Source organism: Lepidochelys olivacea (genome assembly GCF_965140295.1).
Source record: "Lepidochelys olivacea isolate rLepOli2 genome assembly, chromosome: 18".
In the NCBI taxonomy this organism is placed as follows: Eukaryota; Metazoa; Chordata; order Testudines; family Cheloniidae; genus Lepidochelys; species Lepidochelys olivacea.
In genome coordinates, this window is record NC_140428.1 from 12,285,745 (window position 1) to 12,308,969 (window position 23,225).

The 23,225-nt window shown below is 44.4% G+C and overlaps 2 protein-coding genes across 6 annotated transcripts in view; both read left to right on the forward strand.

Moving 5' to 3' along the window:
• KIF17 (kinesin family member 17) overlaps positions 1 to 6,779 on the forward strand; it is a 45,046-nt gene extending 38,267 nt beyond the window's left edge. For 2 of the 5 annotated variants that reach the window (XM_084651839.1, XM_084651840.1), the window contains exons 12-14: positions 1,309 to 1,379; positions 2,691 to 2,811; positions 5,690 to 6,779. In XM_084651839.1, the coding sequence (XP_084507965.1) occupies positions 1,309 to 1,379; positions 2,691 to 2,811; positions 5,690 to 5,886 (389 nt within the window). In that variant the 3' untranslated portion in view covers positions 5,887 to 6,779. The remainder of the gene's footprint in view (positions 1 to 1,308; positions 1,380 to 2,690; positions 2,812 to 5,689) is intronic. The other 3 variants (XM_084651842.1, XM_084651841.1, XM_084651843.1) reach the window with 3 other exon arrangements.
• A 1,344-nt stretch (positions 6,780 to 8,123) lies between these two features.
• On the forward strand, positions 8,124 to 21,533 carry DDOST (dolichyl-diphosphooligosaccharide--protein glycosyltransferase non-catalytic subunit). The gene is made up of 11 exons (XM_084652019.1): positions 8,124 to 8,331; positions 9,751 to 9,861; positions 11,988 to 12,074; positions 12,547 to 12,650; positions 15,051 to 15,145; positions 15,931 to 16,024; positions 17,316 to 17,464; positions 18,203 to 18,350; positions 19,766 to 19,886; positions 20,312 to 20,418; positions 21,016 to 21,533. Exons 1-11 carry the CDS (start codon positions 8,169 to 8,171, stop codon positions 21,163 to 21,165), a joined length of 1,329 nt encoding a protein of 442 aa, XP_084508145.1. The 5' UTR covers positions 8,124 to 8,168; the 3' UTR covers positions 21,166 to 21,533.
• The last annotated feature ends 1,692 nt before the right edge of the window (positions 21,534 to 23,225 follow it).

The window sequence follows — 23,225 nt, forward strand, 5'->3', positions numbered from 1 at the left end:
ATAAATGCAAAGTAATGTACATTGGAAAACATCCTCCCAACTATACATATAAAATTATGGGGTCTAAATTAGCTGTTACCACTCAAGAAACATCTTGGAGTCATTGTGGATAATTCTCTGAAAACATCCGCTCAATGTGCAGCGGCAGTCAAAAAAGCTTAACAGAATGTTGGGGATCATTAGTAAAGGGATAGATAATAGGACAGAAAATATCATATTGCCTCTGTATAAATCCATGGTACATCCACATCTTGAATATTGCTTGCAAATCTGGGTTGCCCCATCTCAAAAAAAGATATACTGAAATTGGAAAAGGTACAGAAAAGGACAACAAAAATGATTAGGGGTATGGAATAATTTCTGTATGAGGAGAGATTAGTAAGACTGGGACTTCGCAGCTTGGAAAAGAGATGACTAAGGGGGGTATGATGGAGGTCTGTAAATCATGACTGGTGTGGAGAAAGTAAACAAGGAAGAGTTATTTACTCCTTCTCATAACACAAGAACTAGGGGTCACCAAATGAAATTAATAGGCAGCAGGTTTAAAACAAAAGGAAATATTTCTTCACACAGCACACAGTCAATTTGTGGAACTCCTGGCCAGAGGCTGTTGTGAAGGCCAAGGCTGTTAACAGGGTGCAAAAAAAAACCCTAGATAAATTCATGGAGGATAGGTCCATCACTGGCTGTTGGCCAGGAAGGGCAGAGATGGTGTCCCTAGCCTGTGTTTGCCAGAAACTGGGAATGGGTGATGGGATATGGATCACTTCATGATTACCTGTTCTATTCATTCCCTCTGGAGCACCTGGCATTGGACATTGTCGGAAGAGAGGATACTGGACTAGTTGGCAGGTTTCAGAGTAACAGCCGTGTTAGTCTGTATTCGCAAAAAGAAAAGGAGTACTTGTGGCACCTTAGAGACTAACCAATTTATTAGAGCATAAGCTTTCGTGAGCTACAGCTCACTTCATCAGATGCATATCGTGGAAACTGCAGCAGACTTTATATATACAGAGAGAATATGAACCAATACCTCCTCCCACCCCACTGTTGGGATCTGATCTGATCTGGTCTGGTCTGATCTGATCCAGTATGGCTGTTCCTATGTTCTTATTGGTAGGTGCATAACATGTGCCATCTACTGGATAAAAAGTGTAGTGCGAGGGTCCTTCTAATCCCCCTATAGCTCAGTAAACAGTGATCTGGGGTGTCTGTAAGCAGCAATGGGGAACAAGGGGGAGAGTCAGGAAAATCTGAAACTGATTCAGTGCTGCTGGTTCTTTAAGTAATGCCTTTGTTCTCTCATAGCAGTTCCATCATTGCCACAGACTAAGCCAGCCAGGAAGAGCTTCTCAGGCGAGAACGGAGAGTTGATGATGGTAAGCTGCACTTCTCCTCCTGGGATCCTGAGGGAGCCTTCTGAGAAGAGTCTATGTTGCTACGCAGCTGTTCCTTCTGGAGGAAACAGGCAGAGGACTGAGTGGCTCCAGAGGAACTCATACCCAGCCATCACTGGCCATTAGAATAAGACTGGCAGGGCTCAGAGGTGTGTGTAAAGCAGAGTAAATAGTGAAGCAGTGAGCTGGCCTCACAGTCCAGTGGCCAATCAGTGGAGTGTAGGACCCTGGCCAGCAGGGGCTGGGAATGCTGGGAATCCAGCCTCTAAAGAGGAGAGAGAACCCAGACCAGAATGATTGAGGTGGAGCCTTAGAGCAATTCCAAGACTAGAAGGATAGTGCATTGGCTGTTCTCTGTGGGGAGCTGGGCTCAAGTTCTAGTTAATTGGTTGCATCAGATTCTTACTCCTGAGGGAATTCTGCACATCTCTGGACACGCAGAATGCCTTTGTCTCACATAATTTTATATTTTCCTGCATAAAAAACATTCTGCCCAAGAAGTGCTGCAGTTCCGCCTTTTAACCACCAGAGGTCGTTGTGGCGCCAGAACAGCCGGCTGCGTTCATGCTGGCTGTTCTAGCGCCACAGCGGCCTCTGGTGGGCAAAAGGCGGAACTGCTGCACTTCTGGGGCAATATTTTTTGTATGCAGGAAAATACAAAATTCTATGCCCAGAATTCCCCCCCAGAATAGAGTTCATCACAGCACCAGGCCCGCGGAGCCAGCTTAGGACAGAGTGGAGCACACAGGGCTGCTAGAGAGTCACAGATTGGGGTTCAGAATGACTAGTGGTGGAGGACACACTGGAGAATGGGCTCAGGAGCTAATGGGGTGACAGCATTGAGCCTGGGGACAGGGACTGCAGAGAACCATGGGGATGAGGGGTGCGGGGACATGGGCAGACGTGCCTGACTGAATGGGAGAGACTTGGGGTCAGCCAGGGTCTGCATGGGGGAGGCTTCCCAACACCCTAACAATCCCACTCCCACCCCCAAAAGAAAAACCTCCCACCCACACCCAACAATCTCCAGTGTAGTGGAATTGCACCTGTATCATTACATGTTGGACTTTGCTTACAGGTATTGGAGAGGGTGGCAGGATGTAGCCCGATGCCTGTCCAGACTATGCCCAAGAACATGTATTCTGTAGTGTTACTGTTGTTACCCAGATTGAATCATGTGTTCAATCACTTCATATTATCTCTGAGTCTCTGGCCCTAGCTAATGGAATGGTGCTTGGCTGCTTAAGAGCTGGAGTTGAGGGGAGTACTGCTCACAGCTTTTTGTGATCCCAGCAGGAAGAAGACCGCTACAAACTGATGCTGAGCAGGAGTGACAGTGAGAATATTGCCAGTAACTATTTCCGGTCCAAGCGAGCCAGCCAGATCCTCAGTGCTGATCCTATGAAGAGTCTTGGTAAATATCCCAAAACTCTCCTTTCCTTTCCTCCGTGTGCTGGTATCTCCTCCAGTGAGGGTTCCGTTCCTGGCATGTTAGTCTAGAGGGATTTGTTGTTCCCCAGTCAAACAGCCTCTTTAATGGACCCATTCCTTTTTTGGTGGTGATAGCCATTTTCCCCTCTGACAATGGTTCCCTAGAGTTGCTCTAGCAGACCAGATGTTGATAAACCTACCTGTAGTGATTTGAATGATTTGCTTCCAGTGCTTGTAACTTGGAGGTAATTCACTTTCAGAATGTCATCCTGACCAACACTTGCTGTCTTTTGTCCGTCCATAGGGTTGCCAATCATCCTAGTTTTTGAGGAAATAAAGCAGCACGGGCTGGAGGTGCAGAAGCAGCAGTCTTAGCCTGTGTGTCATTCAGTGGTGCTAGTGATTCCTTTTTAAATTTGCCATGGACTTAGTCCTTGATGACAAGTGCCCTTTATGTGTCTGACTCAATTTGTTTTAGGGATAGCTAAGCTCTGTAAATGTACAGCATGGGCCCATCTGTGCACAGAACTCCCATTGAATTCAATAGGAGTCTCTTGCTGATGAGGCCCTCTGTTTTTTGGTTTTGGTTCTTTGTTCCAAAATTAATTAAAAACAAACAATGTACTGCGCTGCAGAGCTCTGCAGTCTCTGAGCCAGCACACAGAAATAAATGCAGCTGTGGATGAACGGTCACAGAGCTTTTCATCTTCAGGTCACTGGTTCCAAAGTAGACTAGATAGGTCTAACAAAAGATAACCACCCTGTGGTAGCCTGAGTGAAACAGATTTTTGTGGGGTTTCAGTCTAATTCCTGTTGAAGAGCTGTCTGTATAACAAAACCCATCACCACAGTTGGTGCTAATTGGTATCCTTGCTAGCAGAGACTGGATGGGCTACAGACACTCCTATCTTACCTTTAGAAATGGTCTCATGAGGACAGGATTGAGGCACATTGATGAGGCAGCATGGAGAAATGTATCTAATTACTTCCTCTTCTGTGAATGAACCCTATTACTGGTAGTCTCTGAGGTGCCTGTCACGGTAGCAGCTGGGCACTTCAATTACAGAGAATAAGCAGAAAGCCAGAACAAAACAAAGATATAATCAACAATTCAACCACGCATTGTGTCATGAAAGTCATTAAACTCTGGCTGTGATGCACTTTCAAGGGGATGTGGGCATCAAATCCCAAATGTGGGGACAGTCCACTGAGAAAGCTCAAAGAGAAAAGGAGGACTTGTGGCACCTTAGAGACTAACCAATTTATTAGAGCATGAGCTTTCGTGAGCTACAGCTCACTTCCTCAGATGCATATCGTGGAAACTGCAGCAGGCTTTATATATACACAGAGAATATGAAACAATACCTATTCCCACCCCACTGTCCTGCTGGTAATAGCTTATCTAAAGTGATTTCCAGCACAAATCCAGGTTTTCTCACCCTCCACCCCCCCACACAAATTCACTCTCCTGCTGGTGATAGCCCATCCAAAGTGACAACTCTTTACACAATGTGCATGACAATCAAGCTGGGCTATTTCCTGCATAAATCCAGGTTCTCACATCCCCCCCACCCCCATACACACACAAACTCACTCTCCTGCTGGTAATAGCTCATCCAAACTGACCACTCTTCAAGTTAAAATCCAAGTTAAACCAGAACATCGGGGGGGGGGGGGTAGGAAAAAACAAGAGGAAACAGGCTACCTTGCATAATGACTTAGCCACTCCAAGTCTCTATTTAAGCCTAAATTAATAGTATCCAATTTGCAAATGAATTCCAATTGCAGTTTCTCGCAGTTTCTCGCTGGAGTCTGGATTTGAAGTTTTTTTGTTTTAAGATAGCGACCTTCATGTCTGTGATCGCGTGACCAGAGAGATTGAAGTGTTCTCCGACTGGTTTATGAATGTTATAATTCTTGACATCTGATTTGTGTCCATTTATTCTTTTACGTAGAGACTGTCCAGTTTGACCAATGTACATGGCAGAGGGGCATTGCTGGCACATGATGGCATATATCACATTGGTGGATGTGCAGGTGAACGAGCCTCTGATAGTGTGGCTGATGTTATTAGGCCCTGTGATGGTGTCCCCTGAATAGATATGTGGGCACAGTTGGCAACGGGCTTTGTTGCAAGGATAAGTTCCTGGGTTAGTGGTTCTGTTGTGTGGTATGTGGTTGTTGGTGAGTATTTGCTTCAGGTTGCGGGGCTGTCTGTAGGCAAGGACTGGCCTGTCTCCCAAGATTTGTGAGAGTGTTGGGTCATCCTTTAGGATAGGTTGTAGATCCTTAATAATGCGTTGGAGGGGTTTCAGTTGGGGGCTGAAGGTGACGGCTAGTGGCGTTCTGTTATTTTCTTTGTTAGGCCTGTCCTGTAGTAGGTAACTTCTGGGAACTCTTCTGGCTCTATCAATCTGTTTCTTTACTTCTGCAGGTGGGTATTGTAGTTGTAAGAAAGCTTGACAGAGATCTTGTAGGTGTTTGTCTCTGTCTGAGGGGTTGGAGCAAATGCGGTTGTATCGCAGAGCTTGGCTGTAGATGATGGATCGTGTGGTGTGGTCAGGGTGAAAGCTGGAGGCATGCAGGTAGGAATAGAAGAAATAGAGAAATAGAGAAAGCTCAGCCACCAGGCATGGGGTGTTTCACTCTCCAGATACATTGCATATTCAGATAACCAACCAATGAAATGGTCAACTCCAGTTCCTTAATATGAGTAAATTACATGCAAAAATCTGTAAATTTCCTGACTGCCTTCAATAAAATTCATGGATAAGGTTTTACTGCAGCTGGGAACTTGGAAAAGCATTGCTGAGTCTTAACAGACCAAACATGTCGGTATGTCCTGTTCCTTTACTCTGCAGCCCATCATAACTCCCCTCCTGTGCTGAATGCTCCCCTGAACAACACCACCTCCAGCATGGCACCAGTCTCTCCTTCACAGACTGTGGAGATGCCCCAGCCACGTCCTTTCCGCCTTGAGTCGCTTGACTTCACCACACCATCCTCCAAAACAAAGCGGAAGAAGGGCAAAAACAGCTTCAGCAGCGACCCCTTCTGAGTGAAGTGGCCTCAGGTGAATACGGATCCTTCTGATTGTAGTGGCCTTCATGGACTCCAGTCCCCTGTGGCCCCTGGTGGCAGTGTCTGCTCAGATTGCAGCAACCTACCTTGGCAGTTACCCTCTTAACAATGTAGCATTTGGTGGCACAATCCTCTTATCACAGCGGCTTTTGGAAGGGACAGTTTGACTTTCCTTTGAGTTTAGGGTCAGTGGAGACAAATGCTGCTTCCAGGGGTTTTAAAGTCTGTAGTGACAACTCCAGGTTCAAGCTGGGGCTGGCACATTCCTCCATGACCTGCTTCCCTGCCACATGTGTTCAGCAAGCGCTGCACGTTTAGTCTTCCATTCAGGTCACTGCCGCCCCCAGCAGGTGGTGGGAAGTCAAACCTCTGTATTTGGACTAAAATCTTTAGGTGATGTGAGGAAATTCCTCAAAAAAAGCCTTAAAATCACTTTCCGTATTTCCCAATGCAAGTTTCCTAGACAGCACTTACTTATTTCCTTTTGGATGTCACAGCCACAACTTGAGCTCATGTCCCATACAGACTTCTCCAGTCTTATTCCTCATTGCAATAAGACAGAGAGAGCTTCTGGCAGTATCGTTACCATATCACAGCCATTTCTGCTTTCTCTTCTCTTGAGAAAGAGTCTTAAACTGACATCATTTATGAGGCACAGACTCTGTTCTCCAAGAAAATACAGTTTGCACATTTATTCCCTGACTCCTCTAGATCAGATCAGAAACTGCAGTTCAGTGAGACAGTGGACATGATCGCTCCTGTCCTTGTGTTCAAGATGTTAGAGTTTTGTAAACTGTATGTTGACTGTTTATATTTTAGTCATTTATCTTATGTGCAGGACATCTGGTTAATGATCACAATACATTGCCTTTTAATGACAAACTCAATCTGACTGCTGTTATATTTAGAGTTCACGTTCCTTTGCATTTTTGCCAGATGTTGCATACATTGGCCACTATCCCTCTAGCTGTAAAACACGGGGTGGGGAGTGCCTTGCCCATCAGCTTTTGCTTCATATTCTGCCGTTGATCAGCAAAAGACACTGCCAACCCTAGCTCTCCTAGACAGTGAGAGGCGACCCAAATGACAGAGCACAGCTGAGGGAAGAGGAAAGGGACACATGCTGCAGCGTGGGTACGAGCAGTGCCAGTAGGAAATAAGCTCCCTGTGGTGGGCAATAGAGCACAGTTTACAGCCCTGTTCGGACAGTAACAGTGTTGCCTACTCTCATGATTTTATTGCAAATCTTGCAATATCTGGTGCTTTCCATAAAGCTCCTGGAGTCATGTGATTACATGGGACTCAGCTTTATTTTAACAAGTAAGTTTCTGACCCTCACAGTGGCAGCAGCATTGCTAACCCCAAATGTTCAAAAATCATGAGATTGGCTTTCATATCATGAGATTATGTAAAAATAATAGATTGGGTGTCCTTTTTATTGGCTTTCTGCATTTTGAACCTTTAGGGTGCACCGGGGTCACATTATGAAGCTTTCTCCACAGCCATGAGGGATAGAAACTTCCTTTTAAGAATGAAGGCTGAAATCATCACATAGCCACGTGACTCCAGGAGCTGGGGCTTTCAGGAAAACAATAATTATCATGACACTCATGACAAAATCATGAGTTGGCAACATCAACAGTAAAAACATCCCAATGGGATTCCTGAGGGGTTGGGCTGCAGCCCACAGAGACCTAAAGTGGCATGTTTAAAAATATCATGACTTTTGAATCAATGTTATGATGGGGGGGTGGCTCCTGCTTGGGAGTGGATACTGCAGTAAGCCTGGGGCATGAAGGAAACCAGGCAAGGTGACCCCCTATCCCGTCCCGCAAGGCCTGAAAGGGGGAGGCGTGCTGCACCGCCAAGGCGCAGGCCCAGCAGCATCCACGGAAGCGGGGTGCAGGAGCAGCCCAGGCTGGGCTGGGACCGCTACCATCCCTTTGATGGGCCGCAGGGGGCGCTGGCTCGGAGGCGGTTTTAGCGCGCATGGGCGGGGCTCAGCGAGCGCTCTGAGGAAAGGGTGCTGAGCCCGGCCCGCTGTGTGGAGTTGTCTGTCTCTGATTGGGCCCCGCTCTCGAGGAGGCGGGCCTTCAGATCTCGTCCTCGGGCCCCGCGAGGGAGGGGGCGTGTGCCGAGTTGCCGATCGCTTCCGGGTCACGGATTGAGGTGGCTTTGCGTGTCCTGCATCTACGGGCAAAGTGGGTCGGCGATTGGCCGCGTCGAGAGGATCGGTTCCGGGTGAGCTTGCCCTCCCCCATGAGGAAGATGGAGGCAGCGGCCGCTTTCCCCTCAGGGCGGTTCCTGCTGCTGCTGGTCGGGCTGGGCCTGGTCCGGGCGGACGCGGGGCCCCGCACCCTGGTGCTGCTGGAGAACATCAACCTGCGGGACACGCACTCGCTCTTCTTCCGGAGCCTGGCGGGTGAGGGCGGCGGCGGCGGCGCGGCGCACCGGGGGCGTCCCAGGGGAAGGCGGGATCATGGTCTGGGGTGATGGGGATGAGGGGAGCGGCCAGGCTCGGGAGGAGCCTGGGTCTGTCACGGTGCTGCCTCGCGGCCCCCCTCCGTCTCCCCATCCGGGCTGCACCTGCCAGGGGTGGCTGAGGCGATCGGAATCCGCTGGCGGTCGGGTTAGGTCCGGGTGCCACGCTGACCCCGCCTGCCCCATACGGCGGTGGCGGTGGGGCTCGGTCACTCGGAAGTGCCGCGTGTGTCCGTCAGAGTGTGGGGGGGGGTGCTGCCCTGCTCCGTACCTGGGTCGCTTGTTGTCGCTCTGCTGATGGGCGTCACGTTGGTTAGACTCACATCTCCCGGTATTAAGAAAAGGAGAACTAACAAATTTAATTGAGCATAAGTGTGTGGGGGGGAAAATAAACATTATTCCCCCCCCCCCGCCACTGTTCCTCACGCGTTCTTGTCAACCGCTGGAAATGACCCCCCTTGATTATCACTACAAAAGCTTCCCTTCTCTCACCCCCGCTCCCCCCCTCTCCTGCTGGTAATAGCTCACCTTACCTGATAAATCTCGTTACAGTCTGTGTGGTAACATCCATTGTTTCATGTTCTCTGTATATATAAAATCTCCCCTCTGTATTTTCCGCTGCTTGCATCCGATGAAGTGAGCTGTAGCTCACGAAAGCTTATGCTCTAATAAGTTTGTTAGTCTCTACGGTGCCACAAGTCCTCTTGTTCTTTTTGCGGATACAGACTAACACGGCTGCTACTCTGAAACCCATCTCCCAGTATTGGCTGTAGTCCCTGCTGCCCAGATCTCACTAGAGCCTTTGGTTCTTTCCTGTGTGTGTTTCCCTTTCTGGTGTTCATGTCATCCACAAGTTTTGCCAGGGTTTGATTTACATCAAAGACATGCATGAAAATGCTATGGAGAATGCAGAGGTTCTTGTTTGTTTTTAATTTGGTTTATCCAAAAAGTCTCTATGTTCCCTGAGCACTGTGGACTAGATTATAAGTACCAAGAAGTGTCACTGCTTGGAGGCTGACAGGAACAATTCTGCGGACAGTGCTCACTGGAGTACTGAGAAAATAAGTGTACTGTGGAAGAGTAAAATGCTTGACTTAGACGTCTATGTAGCAACTTTAAAAGTATCGAGGAGTATGGTGGCACCCTAAAGACTAACAGATTTATTTGGGCATAAGCTTTCGTGGGCAAAAAAGCCACTTCTTCAGACGCATGACACCTTAAAAAATATGGCAACCACATGGTTAGATTGTAATGGGTAATACTGAGTTAAGGGCCGTCTGACACAACTTTAATTTTAAAAGAGTGTAAGTTAAATGAGATAAAAGTACTCATGGCTATGCTCTTTGTTTTCTGTATGCAGATAGAGGCTTTGACCTCACTTTCAGGACTGCTGATGACCCTGGCCTGTCCCTCATAAAATATGGAGAATTTCTGTATGACAACTTGATTATTTTCTCCCCATCTGTAGAAGGTAAGAGATCCTTTTGCATAAAGGAAAAGACTCAGAAATTAAGTTGTATAATACTTTGAGACCCTTGGAGAAGACACACTAGATCTGTAAAGTGCCTTGCAGATATTAGCTAACCTTCTTCACAACACTCATTTGAGGCGGGTCTTTTACTATTCCAGTTTTCCAAATGGGGAGGCAAGAGACTTACCCAGCGTAAAACAATGAGTGGTGGCAAAGCGAGGCCTAGTCTTAACTCCCAGTCTCCTGCGCTAACCATGAGAATGCTTTTCTTAGGTTTGATAAAACTGATCAACGTATTCTTCTGACTTGCTTCATTTTTGACCTCGAGGTGGTTTTTGGGGCCTGTCCCTGAGATGTAGACTGACAGGTGTATTCTTCACTCATCATTAGGCAATTTGTGGCAGGAGCTGTATGCATTTTAAGCAGTTAAATGGTCATCAAGCTGCTTCTAAAAGCAAGAGGAGCCTGTAGAACAAAGAATAAGCACAAAAATATAGCTGATTGCAGGTCCAAAGCAATAGCAGCCATTGTTGAGTATCTATTTTCTGTAAACACCCTTTCATTACCATTGTTTGCTGTGATAGTAACTGTCATGTCTGTTAATAATTCTCAGACCACTTTATAATCCCTGTGTTGTATCTAGAATGATGGTATTGTGATTCAGTTAAAAAAAAAATTCTTCAATATGTATCTTTGGAGCAGTGCTTCCATAGATTAACAAATGCACTGTTCTAAAATTCTATAACTAAAAGATGAAATAACACTGTCATTATTTGAAATGCCTTGATTTTAAGTATAGTAGTAGTGATTTTTCTAATTCATACCAAAATGTCTGGATTCTCTCTCTACCACTATTAACAGCCTGAATCAGACTTGATGCAGGATCATTAATAGCAACCTTTTTGAAATACAGCCCTTCAAGAAAGTGAGAGATCAGGTGATATTGGTGTGATGAGAGAGCCAAAAAAGATGTTCCAAAAGGAACACTGTCACTTAGCAAGAGTGGAGAGCTAGTTGATTGTGTGTGAATGAATAGTGAACTGAAAAGTATAATCTGTAGCCCCAGGTTATAGCACACTTAACTTCAGGTGAGCCTCAGAGAAAGTGTCAGGTAACTTTAATTTTGAACATTACTACTAGGACTGGGATATTGGAATCAGATCCTTAGGAGAACTAACTACAGAGCTGTGCAAGAAGAAGCTAATGCCTCATGATATGTAGGAACCCTTTTTAAACTACTTCAGAGCTAAATTTTAGAGTGTGGCATACAGTGTCTTCCTCATGTGACCTGTTCTTAACCTCTAACTTGCTCCACTTCTGACATTCTCTCGGTGTTCTGTTTTCTTTTTACAATATCTTAATTAAGGAAGTGAGAGTAAAGTTTTGGCTGTACCTCTTTCATTTTGCAGAGATGCATGTTTCTCTAAATCCTTTTGCTTTCTCTTTATATATTGGTTATTGTAGCTATACTGAAGTTTAATTAAATTTGATTTTGTTAAAGAATGGAATGAGTGAGAGATTCCTCATCATTTTCCAGGAATGCTTGCACTGGAGCCAGTTGTAATTCAACTTCCACAAGAAGGAATAATTAATATTTACTCTTGTTGACAGATCTCTCAATCTCTCTCTCTCTCTGTCTCAATGCAGAGGTCTCTCACTAGCTTTAAAATGTAGAATTTCTACCTGCAAACAGATAAGAATTTTATCTTGGGGTGAGGTGAGGAAGAAGCAAATTAACTACATGTAATCAAAAGAAAAGTATGTCTTTAAATATGCCCAAACAAATAATAATAATAGTCAATGAATTTTGTTAAGGTTTATTTCTCTGCAACTGAGATTGAATGGCTAGTTCTATGCCTTTAAAGGCTGGATTTTATGGCTATCTTTGTCTTCCTTCTGAAGGAATTAATCCTCCCTTAATCCGCCCTTTTAATCTATGTTGGCCATAGATGTATGTGGCTTCAGGACCCTGCTTGGGCACCTCCTGTGCCTACTACGCTGACACAGCTTCTCTATTAATTGTCCTCATCACCCTTGTATTTCCCTCTCCACCTTTGCTCTGAAGCACTGGTAAAATAGTTTGCTGTCAGCTTTTTGAATCACTAATGTCTGGTGCATCTTTTCAGATTTTGGCGGAAACATCAATGTGGAGACAATTACTGCTTTCATTGATGGAGGCGGAAGTGTCCTTGTGGCTGCCAGTTCTGACATTGGTCAGTAAAACCTGCGTGTCAAAAAAAAAAAATGGGTGCAAATGTTGGCTTTTTGTTTTATTGCTGCATAATAAGAGTTTACTGGATATAGAGAGCACAAATCAGTCCTGTAGGGGAAGGTGTCTTCCTTGTCATGGGAGCTCTTAGAACTCTGGCTGCAAACTTTTTTTAAAGGGGAACTTCAAAAGCTAAAACTGTACAATACTCTGTATCTTAAAACATGCTACAAATCTTAATCTTCACAATGCTCCAAAGGAATTGGTGGTAAAGAAAAAAGGAATGTCTTAATTTCACTTTCCAAAGAAAGTTCAGTTCAGCCAAGAGTTGTGTACTGAGTGCACCCAGCAGCCTGGTTAGCAGATAAATCATTAGCGCACAAATCAGGGTTGTCCTTTGTTTTTATTTTGATTATTTAGTTGCTTTTGTGTCTTGTACAAACTGTAAATTGGGAATCCACTTCTCTATCCTTTAGGTGATCCTCTGCGAGAGCTAGGCAGTGAATGTGGAATAGAGTTTGATGAGGAAAGGACAGCAGTCATTGACCATCACAACTATGATATCTCAGACCCAGGCCAGGTAAAAATCTAGACACTGAATTCTTTGGGTATATCCGGGGCTTGAGGAAACTCGTCTTAGCTAGTACATTGCTTCTGGGAAGGAATTTTATTTTTTAGCAGTTGGCTGTAAGGGCTGGAGACAAAACTTGTCTGTCTTCTTCCTTTGCCTCTTCTTTCCCCTCCTACCCTTGCTCATTCCAAAGATTGTTTTGAGTAGCAGCTGTGAATCTTATTGAATGACATGCTGCTTTTACTATTGCTCTTCTCTTTAATATGAGATTGCAATTTATCATGCACCTTTGACAATTTCTAACAATCCAGTCACACTGAGCAGTTAAAAACCACCATCTGGAATAGTCAGGGGTTCACTGTATTGGACCTTGAACCACTCGGGGGTAGGAGATAGGAATTCCCTTTCTAGTGAAATATGGCACTTCATAGAATCATAGAATATCAGGGTTGGAAGGGACCTCAGGAGGTCATCTAGTCCAACCCGCTGCTCAAAGCAGGACCAATCCCCAACTAAATCATCCCAGCCAGGGCTTTGTCAAGCCTGACCTTAAAAACCTCCAAGGAAGGAGATTCCACCACCTCCCTAGGTAACACATTCCAGTGCTTCACCACCCTCCTAGTGAAAAAGTTTTTCCTAATATCCAACCTAAACCTCCCTCACTGCAACTTGAGACCATTATTTCTTGTTCTATCATCTGCTACCACTGAGGACAGTCTACCACTTCCTTTTATCCATGGAGATAGAATGTCATGCTTAGTAGCCAGACATATAAAAAAGGTAAACTCTAGCTCAAGACACAGGGACAAAGAGAGATCAATATAGAAAACTCTGTAGAAGTTCTTCAAATGTATGTGATATCTTCATATTTCTGTCCTTGCATGGTCTGTCCGGTTGGACGCATGGTTCTGAAATATCTGTCTTTACAGGAGAGAGAAAGATGTCACAATGTTCATAACTCTCAAACATTATTGGAACAGAGCTTTTTCGTAAAATATGTGGGGCACACACAATCCCCGATGGATGGGGGAATCACCATTGCTTTGGGATGCCTATGTAACTTATTAGTTGTGTAGATTTTGCAAACTTTCCTTTTCTACCATACCATCTTCTGCTCGCTATCAAATCAATCTTACGGAACTTATAGTAGGACTTGAAGATTCATAATTTGTAGCTAAATACGGGTTCTTCCCAGACAGTAGGTAGTTGAAGACCTATCCAATATCATTGAAGGAATAAGTATAACAGTGGTTTTCAACCTTTTTTTAATTGCAGACCCCTAAAAAATTTCAAATGGTGGTGTGAACCCCTTTGGAAATTTTAGACATAGTCTGCAGACCCCAGGTTGAACACCCCTGTTCTATGGTAACAACAGCCTTTCGTGGACCCCTTAGACATAGTCTGAGGGTGGAAACCATGGCTCTATAGGTTCATGAGGCCTTTGATTTCACTGAGGTGCTGTTATTTAGACTCTCTTAATATGCCTAGTTCTTGAATTGGTACCTCTTCTAGTATGTTGTAATAGCTGAATACTTCCTGATTGAAACAAAAAATTCTTTCAGTGGAAGAACCTAACTAAAACTCAGTACAATAAGCACAGTAACTACCCTTCTGGATACACAACTGTCCCTTAGAGATAATTCTTCTGAGTGACTGTAAGTTACATCACCATTTAATTATGGCAGCTCCTGACAACACGCTGTAAGCTTAATGAAACTATTCCTTACTTAAGAACATCTTGTGTCCTAGAGCAAGGCCCTGCAGGCCAAGAAGAACCAAAGTGCTCTAGGATGGGCTGTGTAAGTGTCACAGACTGAGGCTTTAGGCAGCAGCTGTCCCCCAGTATCTTCTGGCACTTCGGAATGCAGATTTTTCTGTGTTGTACTTTCTTGACATGCTTTTTCCGCTATGCTGAAATCCCTTCTACAGTGTTCACATTAGCTTGTGGCAGCAATCAGAACAAATAGGAACTGATAAACACATGTTCCTGCAAGAGATCTGCATTTGTTGCCCTGGGATTTACCTTCCTTCTGATTTAAGCTTCCTAATATGCAACTCACAAGACAGAAAACCGGCTCTAAACTGTAACAAGCAGGGGCTGTTGTCTTTTCCCTGAGGGCTTCTAAGCATGTGCCTGATTTCTTCTCCTGCTCTTACCTCCTCCGTCCCCTTGCTCAGTGTTACAATTCTTCTTCCTACCAAGAGGCCAGGTGAGACTATGCAGAGCCAATTAATGCTACTTCAAAGCTCTGGAAGGGCAGCTGTAGAACATGAGGTGCTGTGTTGTGCAGATCACTAGCCATAGAGTGGCAAGCAGACACACATATTAACAAGTTGCCTGTGCATTAATTACATTGTCCAGTAGCTTGTGAAAGCTTACCACAGGTCTCTTATGTTTCCTCCCTGAAGCATACGCTCATTGTTGCAGACTCTGAAAATCTACTGAAGGCTCCCACAATTGTGGGGAAAACTCCATTAAACCCTGTTCTCTTCCGAGGAGTCGGGTAAGTGAACTACGAGGCAAGGCTGGCAAGTGGGGCTGTAACTGAGAACAAGAGGTCTCTATTGGGATGGGTTTCTTGCCACTATCTTCCCTCCCTGTAGGTTATAAGCCTAGGGCTGGGGTAGGCACTATTATAAACAAAGCATCATAGGTTGGGTTTTGGTTTCTTCAATTGAGATGCAACAGGCATTTGGTCCTTTCACAGGATGGAAGTGGAGGGAGGGGGGCTGAGGGCAGGCAAGAACAGCGCAGACTTCTTGCTGGTTGGGTAGCCAAAGGCTATTCCTCATCTCTCAATCTAGTTATAAACTTCCTTGAAACAGAAAACTTTTAATATTTTACTTCTTGCTGCTTACTCTGTTTTGCTTTACTTGGACAATGAAAGTAATCCATTCACTTCCTTGTTCTCATGTAGTCATGTTTTTTAAACTATTTGAATTGGAATTTAGAACATAGAAGCACTTCTGTTGATGTCAAGTTTTGTAAAGGGTTGTTCTTAAAGAAGCTTCAGTTTTTGATGTGATAGCATAACTATTCACAGTTGTTTAAAGAAATGATATTTTAAAGTCAACAGCTGATATAAAATTAATTGGGCCTGATTGACTTCAGTGTGTGTTTTTGCCACTAATTTCAGGGGGAGCTGAGTCAGTCCCATGGTTCTCAACCTCTGTGAATTTCATATTTGTTAGCAGATTTTAGTGCACACGAATCTTCTTGGGCAGGTATCTCAGGTTTGACCAGCTTTCAGGTATCTTCCTGGTACTTTGATTGTCTCTCTCGCCACAGGATGGTGGCTGATCCTGATAACCCTCTGGTACTAGATATCTTGACTGGCTCCTCTACATCTTACTCCTTCTTCCCAGATAAGCCCATCACACAGGTACGCACAATTATATTTGTCCTCTTTTGCTTCTAATCCTGTGGAATTAATTACCTCTCTTTCAACAGTTTAAAAATGGATCAAGAGACTTAACTCAAGTGCTTATTATAGTCTGTGTCAAATACTTATGGGTTTTTTGAAAGCTCCCTTCCACGGTCTCTTAGTACTATATATTTTCTAATATTATCATGGAAATCTTTCTTGCAGTTTCATTGGATCGAAATGGGAAAAGCCTAACAAGACTGCATTGGAAGGAATATCGACTCTTAACTTTGATACTGTTTTGCTGTATCAAAGGGGCTGAATTCAAACTGGTGATATAGAAGCAAAAGGCTTTCAATCCCATGCTACTGTGGCAGGCAATAGAATTTGAAGCCTTTTTCCTCTAAGATGCTGGTAGAATTTGGGCTAAGTTGTTAGTAATTGAAAGCTATTGCCATCTTCCAGCGGGACTGTGACCAGTGTGAAATGAAGGGGTTCCTCTGTTTAGTTTTGAGGCTCTGTAGCTGGCAAGGGGCTAAAAAAGGTGCAGTTGGCTGATTCTGGAAGATTAGTGTCTCAGTTGTGTTGAAGCCTCCTGCTTCTCCACTTGAGTAGTGCAGTAATCCGCAAAAATGCATTGTGTGCCATGTCTTATTGACATGATGAAATGAAAATGTAGAGGAAAAATAATAGCTGGGAGCTGGCATGAGTGGGACTTAACTGACAGCAAACGTGTTCAACTTATGTCTGCTTAACATGCTCTTCCATAATGGGTATTTGAACAGGCAGATGAGTAGTTTAAACATTCCCTTTAATTAGGTCTATGAGGTTTGACAAGAGTTCTGACAAGACAATAATAACTTGGATTGTACTTGTTTAGCCCAGCCAGACCTAGCAGCAAAGTTAAAGATCATCCAATATCATTTAATTCTCAGACATTTCCCTGCTGCTATTAACTATTTAAACCTAATGGATAATACTTCATGGCTAGTTTCCGTACTTGCTTAAAAAAGCAGCTTAAAGCCCTGATGCCTTCTTTCCATATAATATATATATAAATAAAATTAAACATGGGTTTCTGGTTACTTTTACTTGCCATGTGATCTTGAGCACATTATCTCTGTGCCTTTATTTCTCTTCATGCTGTTTGTTTGCGGTATTTGTTTAGCAAATAAGAATCCAGGCTTACTATGTGTCTTGTCTGTACAGTATCCAGCCCATTGGGGTCCTTATCTCAGTTGGGGCTTCAAGGTGCTACTATAATACAAATCATTAGTGCTGATTTAAATCTGTTCTCGTCCAATTTCAGTACCCTCATGCTGTTGGGAAGAATACCCTTTTGATTGCTGGTCTCCAGGCCAGGAACAATGCCCGTGTCATTTTCAGTGGCTCCTTGGATTTCTTCAGTGATGCTTTCTTCAACTCTGCTGTGCAGAAAGCTACACCTGGCTCTCAGAGGTGACTAGCTTAACATGGCCTTCTGTAGGTAGGGTGGGGTATTCGGGTTCTTCTGCCCAAGTGGTTTGGGTACCTCTTTGATCAAGGATCCCTAGCAGGTGATGAGAACTAATTGTGTCAAAGATGACTGATGGGAATATACTGAATACTATCATAACTGTTCAGCCGTGCTACTGTAAAATCTACACTGTTTAGGTTATATTAAAGCTTAAGAAAAAGATGAAACTTCCTTTAAGTGCAGTGCAAATTGTCAAGCTGGCTAACCCATATAGCTGTCTCCTGTCCTTATAGAAACCCTGATATTAGGTGTGTAAGAAGCAGTTTCTGCATCCATTGTATTCAGAGATGCTGTGAACACAGTTCATAATCTGGGCACAGCTCTTACTTGGAAATTTTGACATAGAATATTATACTCTGAGCATTGATATGTATCAGTTCAGTGTGCAGGTTGGAAACCTTGGCACTGAATTCCTTTCAGTGCTGATCTGTTAAAATGTTTTGCTGTACTTTAAACAACTACCTAGAAGACCTAGCAGACAGTTGGGATTTAAAGATCAAACAGTCTTACAGGAAAACTTTCAAGTAATGTGATCGTTTAAAATGGGTGCTGACTTTCTGACCTGGCATTTAGTTCTTGGGGAAACTTCATAGTATACCTGACCAAAAAAATGCTCAGTCCTATGAATGTCCTCCAATGCAGTGTCTCCCACTGTGCTTCTGTTCTCTCACCATCTCTAGGTACTCTCAGACTGGTAACTACGAGCTGGCTGTTGCCTTGTCCCATTGGGTATTCAAGGAAGAGGGTGTGCTGCGGGTTGGAGAGGTATCTCACCATCGTGTAGGGGAGACATTACCACCTAATGCCTACACTGTCACTGACCTCGTGGTAAGACTGACTTTAGGAAAATGAGTCAAATAGACTTGTGCAGAGAGACTGTACTCTTGTTCATTGGGCTAGAAGTGTTGTGGAAGCAGATTTATCTCCTCTTTATTGGTTGGAAAGGTGATGGCTGGCACCCAGGGCTTCACCAGCCAAGGTGTGAAATTTCAGAGGGCATGAGGATATATAACCCAGTGGGGTTTTTCTTCCTCATAATTGTAGGAACTGTCCCCTTCTTGACAGTGTTTCTCCACTAATGTGAAGGCAGTCTACCTAACCTTTAGTTCCTACATGTAACTTTCACTTAATACTAAATTTCAGACTGCTCATGGCTCATACTTGAGTATCATACAATATTAAGTGGCAGCAGCAGCCAGCTCTGGAGAAGTCTGTTCTGTTAGTAAACTTACTTAATGCTTAAGTTGAGGGGAGTTGGTTATCCTTGCAAATAGTTTCTTTTCAGTCATGAACCTTGTTGATAAACAGGTATCTGAGCCTGATCGAAAGCATATGCTGGAATTTTGTCTTCCCTGTTACCTCCATTTCACTCAGACTCGTGATGCCAAGCTTCATTATACAAAAAGAGTACATTGGCAAGCCTGAAATACCATGTTGCTTTAAATAGAAATTGCAGCTATATACTGGGGGACAGCTTAGTGTGCCTAGAGAGTTTTTAAGTATAGCACTCTCAAATTCAAATCAATTCTACATTGATATGCTCACTCACTGATTTGCTACTGAATGTTGGCTTGATTTTCAGTGCATGGTAGCTCAACTGTATTTCCAAGCGTGGAAGCTCACATGGACTCTTACATTGGAAATAGCAGTTATTGGAAAATTCCCCATTGTCCCCCTTGATTTCATGGAAAGTGGAGTTCATAGTTTAGGACTGAGATTTCTATTGAATGGATTTCAGGTGTCACTCTTAGCTACTGATAGGGCCCTACCAAATTCAGGGTCCATTTTAGTCAATTTCGCATTTTTAGGTGTTCATGTTTTTTCAGGTGGGGGGTCCTGATCCAAAAGGGGGGGGGCGTGTGCGGGGGGGGGGTCACAAAATTGCCACCCTCACTTCTCTGCTGCCTTCAGGGCTGTGCGCAGCTGCAGAGCTTCCTACAGCTGGGGGAGATAGCTGGAGCTGAGTCTGGTCTCCCCCCCCCCCCCCCCCCGCCCCAAGAATGGCCGTTCAGGGGAAAAGGAAGTCCTGTCCCTCCCCAGCTTGAGCCCAGTGAATGGTAGGAGCCCTCGGCTGGGGTGTCCCCTGCCCCTCCCCTCCAATAACTACATTTCACAGGGGAGGTCTGCTTTCATGGTCCATGACATGTTTTTCACAGCTGTGACTTTGGTAGGGCCCTACTCATTAACAATGTGTCCTCTTCCTTTATGCCTCTGTTAATGCAGCGTGCATTTGTATGTTACAGGAGTACAGCATTGTGATTGAAAAGCTCTCTGAAGGGAGGTGGGTCCCCTTTGATGGCGATGATATTCAGCTGGAGTTTGTCCGCATTGATCCATTTGTAAGGACTTTCCTGAAGAAAAATGGTAGGGCTCCTATCAGACAATTTAATGTTTTCTGCCCTATGGCTTTGTTAACAATAACACAAGACTGGGTGTTGACTTCTTCCCCCACCACTGAAACTCACCTTGCTCGTATGTATTGACTTGGAACGCTACGGTTCTTCTAAGGAGGTAGTGTATAGAATCTCTATGGGAAGCATGCTCCACTGTTAAGAGGAAGGGTGCACTTCACACAGCTCTCCAACAGCTCCTTCTTCCAGTGGAGCAGCTTTGGGTTCCAGAGGCTAGTTTTCAATCTGGATGAAAAGCTCCACAAAGTGGGTTTGGGGGAGACAAAGGGCCATTACAAATGGAAGGAGGTGAGGAAAGAACTTCCAGTGAGGGATCTTAACTCCTAATGCTCTTGTTCTATTTACTGTGTAATGTAAATGGTCCTGCCTCTCCCCTAGGTGGCAGATATAGTGTGCAGTTCAAGCTGCCGGATGTCTATGGAGTGTTTCAGTTTAAAGTGGATTATAACAGGCTGGGATACACCCACCTGTACTCCTCTACACAGGTAAATAGTTTGAATTATCTGTCAATTATTGTCTGTGTGGTAGGAAATGTAAGAGTATTGGTTGAGATTTCAAGTCAGGATTTTAAACTTTGCAAATGTTTTGAGTGGATACCACATGGGCTATTAATCTTAATGACCATGAAGTTGCATCCAGCCTTCCTTTGTGCATGAAATGGATTTGAAAGCTATCTTACTCTGTGACCATCTTCAGTTATATTTAGGAAGGTCTGGAAATAAGCCTCTGTAGAGAGCGTTTTACCCTCATTAAACACATTCTTGTCTCAAGGCAGTGTTGGACCCTCGCCAGCACTGCCTGCACTGACGCTTAAGGTTTGCCAACATGCTTTTACAGAAGTTGAGGATTTGGAGCTTAAAACTCTCGTTTAAAAACAAGAGATATAATTGAACCACTTCTAGGAGCTCTCATACATGTATCTTTCCAGTAAGGTAATCTGGTTCTACAGTCATCTGAGTGGGGCATTGTCAGAATGGGCATTAAGTTAAATAACACATCTAGAGCTGAGATAGTCCTGCCACACACAGGACTAAATGACCTCATCTCTTGTGACCCTGGTCTTGTGTTCTTTTCTCTCCCAGGTGTCTGTGCGTCCCCTCCAGCACACACAGTATGAGCGTTTTATCCCCTCAGCGTATCCATATTATGCCAGTGCCTTCTCCATGATGATAGGCCTCTTCATGTTCAGCATCGTCTTCTTGCACATGAAGGAGAAGGAGAAATCTGACTGAGATATCATCTCAGCCAGAGGAAGAGCCCTCATCCAAGACATTGGCTCCATGTGGAGACTGGCAGCACTCAGGGCACAGATTATAAATGTTTGGGGACTGGAATCCTCAGCTGGTAGGAGCCAGATGAGCTATGGGGGTTTTTAAGATAAGAGTGACTAGTGGGAGAAAAATTGAAAACTTTTTTGTCTGAGAGGAAGCCACTGATGTCCACAAGAGATCAAAATGTTTGGCAGTGCAATGGCAATTCCAATATTGGTGTTTCATGAGGAGAAAAAAAAAACTAAAACAATTTTATTATTTCCACCCCTTCTCAGAAAGGCTTTTGCCTCAAGATTGTTCATTTCCAGAATAAAGATTTGTTCCTCTCACCTTCTGCTGAAGTTTCTGACTTGTCATTGTGGTTAGACGTTCAGCTGCATGTGTGTGTTCTCAGTGTGTGCTGCCCCAGCTCTGCGCAGACAGCTGGCATAGCAGACCTCGAGCAAACCACCCAATGACCACAAGATCCATTAAGGTACGAAGGCACCAGGCCAGGTTTGTTGACAAAGCACCATAATAGCACCTGGCATACTCTACAGGGATACTAAGACCTGTATGCCCGTGACAATGGACGCAGCTCAGTGAATGGCAGGACCTTCCATGTTCCCCCCCCCTTGGCTGGACAAAGATACTGCCTCTGATACAGTTATACCCTGATACAAACAAGTTAATACTGCCTCTGACATAGTTAGTTACTGCCCCCAGACATGGGTAGTTATCACCCATCACCTTGTACGTGTTGGCTTGATCAAAACATTTTTATTGCATACTGTCATCCTGACCTTCTCTTTTAGGAGGGGGTCAGTATGTTCCTGTTATCCTTGCGGAATATTTTTGTTCCATCCTTGATATCGGGATGTTCTGGTGCCACTTGATATCAGGATGTTTGCATAAGTATTCTGTGCCTAGCACTTCTTAGGAATGTGTATTTCTGCGATAGCCCTGTTCTTGCCAGATTGTGTGAGCAGGTCCTGCCTCATACCAGGCCTGATACAGGGGCTTATGTCTCAGGCTCTCTTCCTACTACAGTCATGTGAGGTTTCTTAGAGAGGAACACATTTTTTACATACAATAAATCTAGGGCTGGTTCTAAATTGGCCATATGAACTCTATATCAGAAGCTAAACACCTTGTGAGTGTTTGGGAAACTATTTGAGACGGGACAATGAAATAGAATCATAGAACTGAAAGGGACCTCAAGAAGTCATTTAGTTTAGTCCCCTGCAGTCGTGGCAGAGCTAAGTATGATCTCTAGACTATCCCTGACAAGTGTTTGTCTAACCTGCTGTTAAAAATCTCCAGTGATGGAGACTCCACAACCTCCCTCGGCAATTTATTCCAGTGCTTAACACCCTGACCGTTAAGTTTTTCCTAATGTCAAACCTAAACTTCCCTTGCTGCAATTTAAACCCATTGCTTTTTTTTCTATCCTCAGAGGTTAAGAAAAACAATTTTTTCTCCCTCCTCCTTGTAATAATCCTTTATGTACTTGAAAACTGTTTTGATGTCTGCCCTTGGTCTTCTCTTTTCCAGATTAAATAAAACACGGATCTTGCCATATTGTAGGGAGATGGCCCTATCTCAAGAGTTAAGGTTGTAGTAAGGTTCCTGTTACAAGGCTGAGATACTAAAGGGCTCTTTAACCTAGCAAAGAAAGGTAGGAATAAGCAAGTTTACTTCTGTTTGGGGGAAGGGCTGGAAACCACAAACCAACAGACGGGGAGGCGGGCCAGTAATTGTATTTATTTTGTGTTGGGCTTTGGTTTGGTTTGTATAAGGTCACTCCTCCGGCCCAGCTTGTAAATACTGTAAAACTCAAGCCAAGCGAGGAATTAAAAACCTCTGGAGCAGGACAGGCTTGGCCCCGCTGCCCCAAGGAGAAAAATGGAGGCTGACGAGGTGCTGGATGGGCCTTGCCATGGCAGGTGAGGGGCTGGGAAGACCCCACTACTCCCACGGGCAGGGAGCAGGAGCGCTGCACCCGGCCGGCGAGTGACAAGGGGGCCGGTGAGGGGCGTGAC